Source organism: Podarcis gaigeae (assembly GCF_964106915.1).
Source record: "Podarcis gaigeae genome assembly, chromosome: 16".
Taxonomy (NCBI): Eukaryota; Metazoa; Chordata; class Lepidosauria; order Squamata; family Lacertidae; genus Podarcis; species Podarcis gaigeae.
In genome coordinates, this window is record NC_139693.1 from 9,641,132 (window position 1) to 9,652,828 (window position 11,697).

Consider the following 11,697-nt stretch of genomic DNA (forward strand, 5'->3'; position numbering starts at 1 on the left):
TGGTGCCCCAAACTTTTTTTAAAAAAATAATTTGTTATTTGATTTTCAATAATCTACTGTATTTTTCGCTCTGTAGGATGCACTTTTCCCCCTCCAGAAATTAAGGGGAAATGTGTGTGCGTCCTATAGAGTGAATGCAGGCTCCTTGGCTTCAGCGATAGCAACGCGAAGCCTCTGAAACGCAGAGGGCGCTCTCCAGGCTTCAGGGATAGCTGCCTGAAGCCTTCGGAGCTCAGCAGGAACTCGCACTGTGCTCCGGAGGCTTCGGGTTCCTTTTGCTGAAGCCGGGAGAGCAAGACTCTCCTGGCTTCAGCAGAGAGGGAGAGCTGCGCAGCACCCCTTCAGCCAAGCAGGACGAGAAATGGAAGGGGCTCCGTTTCTCCTGCCGCTTCGCTGAAGGGGTGCTGAGCAGAGAGGGGGAGATTTTTTTTTTCTTGTTCTCCCCCTCTAAAACAAGGTGCGTCCTCTGGTCAGGTGCGTCCTATAGAGCGAATAATACGGTACATAAAAACCCATTCCAAATCCAGATGTTGAAATTACTCTGAATCTCCTGACTCCCCCCGCCTCGAAACCCTTCCATGGGCCCTATTGATCCTATTTTCAACTGCATATCACTACTTCTCCCATTTTTTAATCTTTCTAAATTATCCATACACACCGTTACATTACAACTGTATTTTTAAAAGATCTTGTCTTCTTGATCCCTGAGCTTCCTAGTTAATTTTGCCATTTTGGCAAACTTTTAATTTACAAGTTTTGGGCTGGGTTTTGCAACAGAAGATAGGGTGAAGCAGCATTTCTGTGTCTGTACGGGTGTGTTTTTTTTTTGGGGGGGGGAGGTTTTTTAAAAAATGTATTTATTTGTATCCAAATGTCTTGATTTAGTAAATTTATATCACGCTCTTGATCCAAAGGCCACACAGAGGCTTTAAGATGTGGTGTGTTTATCTGTTGCATTTATATCCCACCTTTTTCTCCAGGGAGCTCAAGGTGACACCAGTATTCAGAAACAATAGTCCTGTTTGGACAGTGGCTAAGCTTTGGGTGCTCCTCTGAACTCTTTCTGATAATCTGTGAACTTAACCTCACCCATTCGTTGCTATGGCATCTGTGACTGAGCCCTAACCCTGCCCTTGACCGCCTATGTGGTGTAGTGGTTAGAGGGCCGGACTGGGGCCTGGGAGACCTGGGTTCAAACTTCCATTTGGTCACAAACTCATTGAGTGGCTCTGAGGCCATTTCCCTCTCTCTGCCTCACTGGGTTTTTGCAAGGATTAAATGGAGGGGGGGGGGAGCAATACCTTGTTCCCTTCCCTGAGCTCCTTGGAAGAACATGAGGAGAGCTGGATCAGGCCAATGGCCCATCTAGGCCAGCATCCTGCCTGTGCTGGTCCAGGGGGGGGGAGGTTACTGTGGGGCGAGGTCCAGGACCTGAGTTGAGGGTCGGCAGACAGTCCTCCACGGGCGAAGCGGGGTCCACAGAGGGAAGCCGGGCAAGGACAGGAACTCTGGGGGAAACAGGACTGGATGCTGGCCGAAACAGCTCAACAACGACGTTGCTCCCGCAACCTGGGACCGGGCTGACTGGCCTTTATCTTCTCTGAGGCCAGGGTCGGTCCCGGCCCCCAGGAGACCCGCCTCTCCTGGCCTTAAGGCGAGCACTCCTCCTGGGAGAAACCAGTTCCCTTCGCCTCTCTGCCCTGAGCCTCTGCAGTTCAGGAGAGGCCGAAGGGTTACTGGGCCCAGGGGGAGACTCGCCTGTAGGCACTGTGTCCTCAACCACCTCTGGAGCCAGAGTGGATTCACCTGGTGCCTGCTCCTGAGGATCCGGCACAGATGCAGGTGCTTCAGAATCAAGGCCCTGCCCCAGTTCAGCCAGCCCTGGAGGCAGGGACTCCTGTGCAGGCTGGGATTCCTCCGGTTCAGCCTCTGAATCGGATTCCCAGGCCATCACACTGTCCAACCAGATGCCTCTGGGGAACCTGCAAGCAGGATTTGAACACAGGAGCCCTCTCGCATCTTGTGGTTTCCAGCAAATGGTATTCAGAAGCCTTCAACTGCAGAGGCAGAGCTCAGCCATCGCAGCCAGTAGCCATTGACAGCTTTCTCCTCCGTGAATTTGTCCAGTCCTCTTGTAAAACTATCCAAATTGGTGGCCATTATTGCCTTCTGTGGGGGCGAGTTCCATCGTTTAACCATGTGCTTCCCCCAGAGGGTTATGGGGGCTGTAGTTTGGGGCTGGGAGGTTTGACTTTCTTGCATTCTAATCCCACTCTGTCTCTCTTATCTCTGGGTCCTTTCCCTCCCCATAGCTATCCCCACCGCAGAGAGTCCCGGGCGCTGCTTGAAACTGCGGGTTTCAGTTTGCTGCAAGACAACCAGTGAGTTCATTGTGTGTCCATCTTGTTCATCAGCAGGGATTCCCCGCCGCCGCCCCCACCCCCCGGTACAGAGAACCAAGTAAATAATCCAGACAGAGAAATTAACTGACCTATGAACACCTGAATTGTTCAGCAATCACTTCTCCAATAAGGACCAGGAGAAAATTCTGAAAAGCCAACCTGGAGATCAGGGATAGGAAAACCTCAAGCCAAATGTGGCCCTCGAGACCTCACTCTCTGGCCCCTAAGACTCTCCCTAAGCCACACCCCTTCACTGGCCCAACCCTCCCTGAATGTTTTTGCCTGGCTGGAATATGCCCTTGATCTCTGTGTGTAGAAACTAGTCTAGTGTACCAAGGTAAAAATTTGCATTTATTGCCCCCCGCCTCCTTTTCCCTGTGGCCCTGCCCACTACCGGTGTGCGGCCCCCGGAAGCTTGTCCAGAACGGAATGTGGCCCTCTATCTCTGCAGGTTTCCCTGGACCTGATTTAGATAATGAGTGTTCCACTTTACCTAGATCTGCTTTCCTTAAATGTATATATATCGAGGGGGAAACTCGTCAAGGACCGGGAGAGGAAGTTTGGTCCTGTCTGCGCCTTCTGAACTGACCCGTTCGTTTTTATTCTAGCCGTAGAGCCTGTGACGGAGGGTCCCAAATCTCAACCACGTGGGAGAGGCAGCTCCGAGGGTGAGTGGGGCTCGGGCAAGGGGGTGGCAGCAAGGCGGTTTGTTGCATTTAAAGCACGGGGGGCGGGGAGTGCATGATTTTAAAAAGGCATCCTCAGTGTGCCTTGTGCTTTACTGAGGAATATGACAAACAGAGGACAGTTCTCTTCCTCAAGGAGCTTACAATCACACATTTCTGTGTCCTTGACAAAGACAGAGGAGGTGATAGGAAGGCAGCCGAAATGTACACTGGCTGAGTAGATCTAGCTGATGCATTCTTAGGCTTCAATCCAGTCAGCCATGACAGCAAAAAGGTTGCCAACTGACCCTTAAAAACCAGCCTGACCGCTCTTGTGCCTTGAGCAAAATAGTGGTAGCTCCCAACTGGCCAGCGAAGCTTTTATGTATTATTATTTGTTTCATTTATATCTCACCTTTTCCCCCAAGGAGCTCAAGGTGGCATATTTATGAATCTTCCCCTTCCCCATTTCATCCTCACAACAGCCCTGTGAGGTAGGTTAGGCTGAGAGGCAAGCACGGTTGGTTGGGGATTTGAACCCTCGCCTCCGAGGTCCTAGACAAACTCTCTTGACTTTTACACCACACCGGGAACACAGAGCGGGAACTTATCCCCTCAGGCTAAGAGTGTGTGCGGCGTGTCTCAAGCTGGTGTTAATAGGTGTTGTTAAAACTTACAGGAAAGTTGGCAACCCACTCAGGTGTTCTGCCAAAGAGTTTACAGACGCGGAAGACAGTTTTGAGGAAGGAGGGTGGTGGGGAAGACGGGGGGGGGGGGGAGAGAGAGAGAGAGAGAGAGAGAGAGAAGATTAGCACCAAATATTCCAAGATTTGGCAAATCACCTTTTTGGGAAATAAAATATTGCACAAGCTGGAGGTTTTCAGGGGCCAAAAAGGCTTGAGATGGCCTCCTTGGCATTTGATCCAATTTTATTTTATATACAATCACCAAGGCTCCAGGTACCCACAGGTCTATGCGATTGTCTCGATCTACTGCTGTCTGAAGTTATTCTTTATCTCTCTTTTTGAAATAAAAACATGTACCTGTTTTGATGCAGACCACGGAGCCTTTTGCAATTATAGGCCGCACGCCCTTTTCCTCTTGGCATGTGTTATTATTGACGCAGTAAATCACACTGCTGTATGCTATGCTTTTTTATTGGCAATTGTGACAGTGTACCTTTTTTAAACAACTAATGTTTCTTCATTTCTTGAAACCTGTTTGCTATTAGAGTTCAGTTTTAAGAAAACGGGGGGAGAAAGGAAAAGGAAATTAGAACTAGGCGGGACTTTGAGGGTGGAATTGCAGGGATAAGGGGTAGCAAGGGACTCGCATCATCCCTGACCATCAGGCAGTTGGAGCTGGGGATGGTGGGAGTTGGCATCTGAAAACATCTGGGGGTTCATGGGCATCTGGGGGTTCATGAGTTCCCGCTTTATACCTTTGTAAGTGCATTTAATATGGTCCCTGATTGGTTGGGCCGTTGGTTGGGCTGAAGGTTCTCCACATCTCTGCCTATTTGGTACCTACTGGTACCTTCCATCATCCAGCCAAGGGCCTTCTGGCAGTTCCCTCACTGTGAAAAGTGAAGCCACAGGAAACCAGGCAGAGGGCCTTCTCGGTGGTGGCGCCCACCTTGTGGAATGCTCTCCCATCAGATGTCAAGGAAATAAACAACTACAGTCATACCTTGGGTTAAATTTGCTTCAAGTTGAGCACGTTCGAGTTGTACTCCGCGGCAACCCGGAAGTAACGGAGCGCGTTACTTCCGGGTTTCGCTGCTTGCGCATGTGCAGAAGCTCAAAATGACGTCATGCGCAGAAGCGAAAAGCGGCGCGCGCGCAGACGTGCCATCGCTAGATACGTTTACCTCTAGATGCAAACGGGGCTCCGGAACAGATCCCGTTCGTATCTAGAGGTACCACTGTACAGTGGAACCTCGGTTGTCGAATGCTTTGGAACCCGAACGATTCAGGACCCAAACGCCAACAACCCAGAAGTGAATGCTTCCATTTTCGAACGCACCTCGGCTTCCGAGGCATGTTTCTCCATTTTTTAAAAAGGAATTTGCCAACCGGCAATTGCGCCTTGGTTGTCGAACGTTTCGGAAGTCGAACCGTCTTCTGGAATGGATTACGTTTGACAGCTGAGGTTCCACTGTACAGTGGATGCTCGGGTTGCAAACGTGATCCGTGCGGGTTGCACGTTCGCAACCCGCATCTGCGCACGCATGGGTTGCGATTCGGTGCTTCTGTGCAAAGCACGATTTAGCGCTTCTGCGCATTCGCAACCGCTGAAACCCGGAAGTAACCTGTTCCGGTACTTCTGGGTTTTGGTGGTCCGTAACCTGAAAAAACACAACCTGAAGAGGCTGTAACCCAGGTTAGACTGTATCTGACTTTTAGAAGACGTTTAAAGGCAACTCTGTATAGAGAAGTTTTTAATGTTTGATGTTTTATTGTGTTCTTAATATTTTGCTGGGAGCCGCCAAGAGTGGTTGAGGCATAACACACAACAACAACAACAACAACAACTGCCCGTTTTTTTCTCTGCTCTCCCCACACAGATGCCGCTGTAGCCCCCGGACGTAGCTCTGCCTCTTCCTGGTCCAGCGGGGCCTGCTTGGGGCTGGCCCTCTTACCCTTCCTGTGGCTCTGACCCCACCCCCGCCCCCAGGGCCGGGGACTCTTAAGAGGCTCCAGGCCGGGGTGAGGAGCGAGGGCGGCGCTTGGTCCTCCTCGTCCTCCACTCGCAAGGATGCTGGATTCCTCACTTGGCACTTTAGAACTCAGAGGCTGGTGGGCCTCCTTCACAGCCGGACCCCTTGCTCCCCAGAGATGAGCTGAATTCCCAGATGCTGCGTCAACCCAGCCAAAAGGGGGCAGGACACCCCCATAAGTCTCAGTATGCCCACCCCCTTCTCCGTTTGGATCCACTGAAGCAAGAGGAAGACCTTTGGCCTGGAGGTAAGGCTTGGAGCAGGCAAGGTGGTGGTGGGCCAAGGGGGAAAACCTTTTGGCTAGACTACTACAATGCTCTCTATCTGGGGCTGCCCTTGGTGTTGGTCCAGAAGCTGCAACTGGTGCAATATGCGTCAGCTCAACTGCTCCCTGGGAAAGGATACCGGCAATGCATTACCCCACTGTTGAAAGAATCGCCCTGGCTGCAAATTGGTGATGAGGCTAAATTCAATGTGCTGGTTCTGGTGCAGAAAGCCATCTATAGCTTGGGACCAGGATGCCTGAAAGATTGTATCACCCCTTATATAACCAATGGATCACTGTGCTTTCCAAGTGAAGGCCGCCAGTAGATATCATCTTATTAGGAGGTCTTTCCCCAACTCTTTGGAATTCCCTCCCAGTGAATATTAGGCACTGTTGTCTTATCGGCACCTTCTGAAGACTTTCTTGTTACAGATACAGTGGTACCTCGGGTTAAGTACTTAATTCGTTCCGGAGGTCCGTACTTAACCTGAAACTGTTCTTAACCTGAAGCACCACTTTAGCTAATGGGGCCTCCTGCTGCTGCCGTGCTGCCAGAGCACAATTTCTGTTCTCATCCTGAAGCAAAGTTATTCACCTGAAGCACTATTTCTGGCTTAGCGGAGTCTGTAACCTGAAGCGTATGTAACCTGAGGTACCACTTTATAAAGATCCTAGCCTGCATCTGTATTGGAATTGTTTGCAATGTTTTTGTTTTGTTTTGTTTTATCCCTTGCTGCTTACCGCCCTGGGCTCCTTTGGGAGGAAGGGTAGGAGAGAAATCATCTAAAGAAATAAGAGTTTAAATAAAGCCATAACAGTAGGACCATGAAGGATATTGACTCTGGCCCCCTCATTAATGCAGGATCTACAATGCAGGCTACAGCTACAGCATGGATGGGAGATCCTGCAGCCTTCCCAGAGGATGCTGGACTCTGACTCCCAGCAGTTCCAGCATAGCCAGTCGGCAGGGATGTTGGGAGCCCAGCAACCTCAGGGTGTGGGTAGAGAGACCTGCCTGAAACCCTGGAGGGTTGCTGCCAGTCAGAGAAGACAGTATTGAGCTGGGCAGTCCACCGTCCTTGACCAATTGCCATACTGGCTAGGGATGATGGGAGTTGGAGTCCAGCAGTCTCTGGGAGGGCCACAGATTGCCTGTCCTTGATATACAGTGGACACAGGTTGCGAAGGTGATCTTTGTGGGAAGCATGTTCGCAATGCGCTGCGTCTGTGCGGGTTGCGATTTGGCGCTTATGCGCAAAGCATGATTTAGCACATCAGCGCATGCGCAAGCGCCGAAACCCGGAAGTAACCCGTTCCGGTACTCCCGGGTTTGGCGCAGTATGCAACCCAAAATCGCGCCTATAACCCGAGGTATGACTGTACAGAGTTCCTTAAGAGGTGAACAAAAAGAGTAGAATTTCAGAGTTTGGAGGTCTCGAGAGGCCATCTCTCCTGACCTCATGCTTGGCGCAGGGATCTCACAACGTTCAACATCCTTGACGGCCGTCCACCCACCCTCTGCTTAAATAAATCCAGGGAAGGCGAGTGTGCTGGTCTCGGGGGCTAACCGAGAGGCAAGGTCCAAGACCAGTCCGAGGTCAGGGGTCCGGTATGGAGGTTGTCTGTCAAAGGCGAGGCAGGGTCCATGGCAGGGAGTCGGGTGAGGTCAGGAACTCTGGCAGAAGAGCAGGGCAGGAACTGGCTACCAACAACGTTGCTCCTGCAACCTGGGACTGGGGCTGACTGGCTTTTATCTGCCCCGAGGCATAGGGCAACCCCGGTCCACAGGTGACTCGCCTCTCCTGGCCTGGAGGCGAGCACTCATCCTGCGGGAACTTAGTTCCCTCTGCCTTTCTGCCCTGAGCCTCTGCAGCTCAGGAGAGGCTGGAGGGTTACCGGACCCAGAGGCAACCTCCTCTTCCCCTGACGGGGCTGAGAGTGGAGCACCTGCAGGCAATGGGTCCTCCATCACCTCAGGAGCCAGAGCAGACTCAGCTGGTGCCTGCACCTGAGGATCCAGCACAGGTGAGGAACCTTCAGGCTCAGGCCCCAGCCCCGGCTCAGCTGGTTCTGGAGGCGGAGACTCCTGTGCAGGCTGGGATTCCTCAGGTTCAGCCTCTGAGTCCGAATCCCAGCCCGTCACAGCGAGCTTGCCGCTTCTGGAGTTGGCCTGCTCAACTGTCCGACATCTCTTGCACATTAGGACATTTAACTCGTTTATTTTGACTGTTTAGATACAGCTTAACTGCAACTGCCTTAGGGTGGCGCACAGGTAACTCAACAACACTATAAACATTTATCCAAAAAGGCAGCTTAAAACTGTAAGATCAGAATTTGGTTAAAATGCTTGTTGGGTTTTGTTTTGTTTTTTGAAATTAAAGAGGCTTCAGGAAGGTCAACTGGGGAAGGAGGCCTGTCTGATCTGAGCCGGGAGGGAGTTCCATAGAACTAGGGTCCACAATATGGAACGCTCAGCTCCTGATGGATGCAAACTGTGCATATGAGCCATAGAGGCCTGCTAATAGAGGCTCCTCAAAGACCTCCATGATTGGGCAGGGATATAAGGATTTTGGGGGAATGGCTTCACGGGTCGATTCTCCTCCCCTGCCCTGGGGGCTTTTCCCTCCCTAAATATTTTTTTGGTATACAGTGGTACCTCAGGTTACATACGCTTCAGCTTACAGACTCTGCTAAGCCAGAAATAATGCTTCAGGTTAAGTACTTTGCTTCAGGATGAAAACAGAAATCGTGCTCTGGCGGGGCTGCTGCAGCAGGAGGGCCCCATTAGCTAAAGTGGTGCTTCAGGTTAAGAACAGTTTCAGGTTAAGTATGGACCTCCGGAACGAATTAAGTACTTAACCTGAGGTACCACTGTACCTGCAAGGACTGAGGTTCCACCCCATGCCTCTTGGCAATCTCCCCCTCTTCTTGTTCGATGGTGCTGTTTTGACTGTGTGTAGGGACCAGCGCTAACCTCTGAACTTTGGAAATAGCCAGTGGGTAGGTAGTGGTGGTGGGAGATAAAGGGAGATTAAAACAAGTGGACAACAAACAGCCGCAGAACTGCTGAGCTACTGGCAACAGGACATTAGGAGGGAAGGGACAAGGCAGAAAATTACAGAACAAATCACATAATCTGCGGAGGCAGTTCAAAATCAAATAACAGAACCATGAAAATGTCAGAAGCCAATATGAAAGACCGGGAGGAGGCGTGACCATTCGTGTCAGCAAAGGGCACTAAAAACATGGGTAGTGTCTGTGTATCGGCCGCAGCTCAGGGACAGAGCAGCTGCTTTGAATGCTGAAGGTCCCCAGGTGAGGCTGAGAATTGGCCCCTGCCCGGAAACCTGGAGAGCCGCTGCCAGTCAGTGTAGACAGTATGGAGCTAGATAGACTCTTGGTGTAAGGAAGCAATCACATTTTTGTCAACCTGCTGGTGACAGTCAGATAAATTGAATTTGAGGGGGCAAATCTCTGGTCGTGTGCTAATGTGGGGAGCTAAACAGAGCACCCATGTTCAGACGCAGTCTATCTCCCAGGCAACAGAAGGAATGGCCTTCTTAATGTCTGTACATTCCTCAATAATAATAATAATAATAATAATAATAATAATAATAATAATAAATTTTATTTATATCCCGCCCTCCCCAGCCAGAGCCGGGCTCAGGGCAGCTAACAACAATAAAACAGTGCAACATTCTAAAAACATTTCATTATAAAAATTAATTAAAATCCGATTGATGGCAACCATAAGCTTAAGTTCTGTAAAGATTGCCAAAGGAGGGAGTCAGGCTGCACCCTGACCAAAGGCCTGGTGGAACAGCTCTGTCTTGCAGGCCCTGCGGAAAGATGTCAAATCCCGCAGGGCCCTAGTCTCTTGTGACAGAGCGTTCCACCAGATTGGAGCCACAGCCGAAAAAGCCCTGGCTCTGCTTGAGGCCAGCCTAACCTCTCTGTGGCCTGGGACCTTCAGGATGTTTTTGTTTGAAGACCGTAAGGTCCTCTGTGGGACATACCAAGAGAGGCGTCCCGTAGGTACAAGGGTCCTAGGCCGTATAGGGCTTTAAAGGTTAAAACCAGCACCTTAAACCTGATCCTGTACTCCACCGGGAGCCAGTGCAGCTGGTATAGCACCAGGTGAATGTGATCCTGCAGCGAAGACCCCGTAAGGAGAGGAAGGAACTCTGCACATGCTTCAAGGCAGCGTTTGGGTTAATGGTCATGTCACGTGTTCTGGGGGGGGTCAGTCTGAAGCCAGGTTGTGGGGAAAGGGCTTGGTAGTTGAGCCCCCCTGGTCTGCCTCTTAACAGGATCTCTCTTGTTCCCTTCCCTGCAGGAGTTGATTCTCCACGGTGACATTCCTGCCGGAGGTCAGGTTGACCGTTTCTGGTGACCGCGATGGTGTCGGAATGGGGATTTTCCAGCTCACCAAAAAGACTCAGATTTGGTTTTTGGGGAAAGTGGCATAGAATTTGGGGGGGGGGAGTGGGGGAGAGACTGAAATATCTCTTCTGCAGCGCAGCAAAGGACTCGCAATATTTGTGTCCAGGACTGTTGATATGCCAAAGATGGAGAGAGACACTTTGCAGTCCGTGACACTCGAAGCTCAGCTGCTTTAAAAAAGGGGGGGCATCGACTTCTCCCCCCCCTCGCCCCTGTTTTATGTCTCTGTCAAGCTCGGCTTCTCTCTCTCCCCTGCCCGGAAGCAAAAAACTGGACTGTGTCAGCCCCGCCGCCGCCTCCCCCCACCTTGTGTTCTCGGCGAGAACGGCCATGGTGACGCCTGCGCTTTTGTCTTCTATGAAGACGCTTCCTCGGTGTCACCGATTCCTGGTTTACGACTTCTTCATTTTAAATATGTTGGGGTCGTCCCCCCCGCCATTAATTGTCAGTGACTGAGCCAAATGATAAAATTGTTTCGGAAACTCGGCCCCCTTTCTTTCTGTCCCCGGGATGTATCTCCCTATTCCTCCACCCCCACCGAAGAGTTGGAAGGGGCATTGGGGAAACTTAGGATATCGGGATGGCGGGACTGGGAGAGCTGTGTGGCTGGTGGGATGTGGAAGTCTTCGTCTGCTGGGTTGGGGATGCAGGAGCAGCAGCTGAGATTTCGTATGGGGGGGGCAGGGAACTTCAGGCCCGTGAGCTGGATGCGGCCCTTTGGGGGCCGTCTCCCTCTGGCCCTCAGAACTCTCCCCGGCCCACGCCCCTCAGTGCCCTGGCATCGCACCCTCTTTTGGGTGCTTTTGCCTGAACTGAATTTCCCTTGGACTCTGATCACACCCCTCGGTCGCAGGATAGAGAAGGTTTTGTGTCGGTGTGTGCTAAAAGCAGCCTACTGTAAAGGTGAAGGGGACCTCTGACTATTAGGTCCAGTCGCGGACGACTCTGGGGTTGCGGTGCTCATCTCGCTTTATTGGCCGAGGGAGCCGGCGTACAGCTTCCGGGTCATGTGGCCAGCATGACTAAGCCGCTTCTGGAGAACCAGAGCAGCACACGGAAACGCCGTTTACCTTCCCGCCGGAGCGGTACCTATTTATCTACTTGCACTTTGACGTGCTTTCAAACTGCTAGGTTGGCAGGAGCAGGGACCGAGCAATGGGAGCTCACCTCGTCGCAGGGATTCGAACTGCCGACCTTCTGATC

The 11,697-nt window shown here is 51.4% G+C and overlaps 1 protein-coding gene across 1 annotated transcript in view; it reads left to right on the top strand.

Moving 5' to 3' along the window:
- Positions 1–10,976, top strand: part of EFNA4 (ephrin A4) — a 32,085-nt gene extending 21,109 nt beyond the window's left edge. The window contains exons 3-6 of the mRNA XM_083716137.1: positions 2,313–2,381; positions 3,011–3,070; positions 5,634–6,033; positions 10,388–10,976. Of these exons, the coding sequence (XP_083572263.1) occupies positions 2,313–2,381; positions 3,011–3,070; positions 5,634–5,725 (221 nt within the window). The 3' untranslated portion in view covers positions 5,726–6,033; positions 10,388–10,976. The remainder of the gene's footprint in view (positions 1–2,312; positions 2,382–3,010; positions 3,071–5,633; positions 6,034–10,387) is intronic.
- Positions 10,977–11,697: the final 721 nt, after the last annotated feature.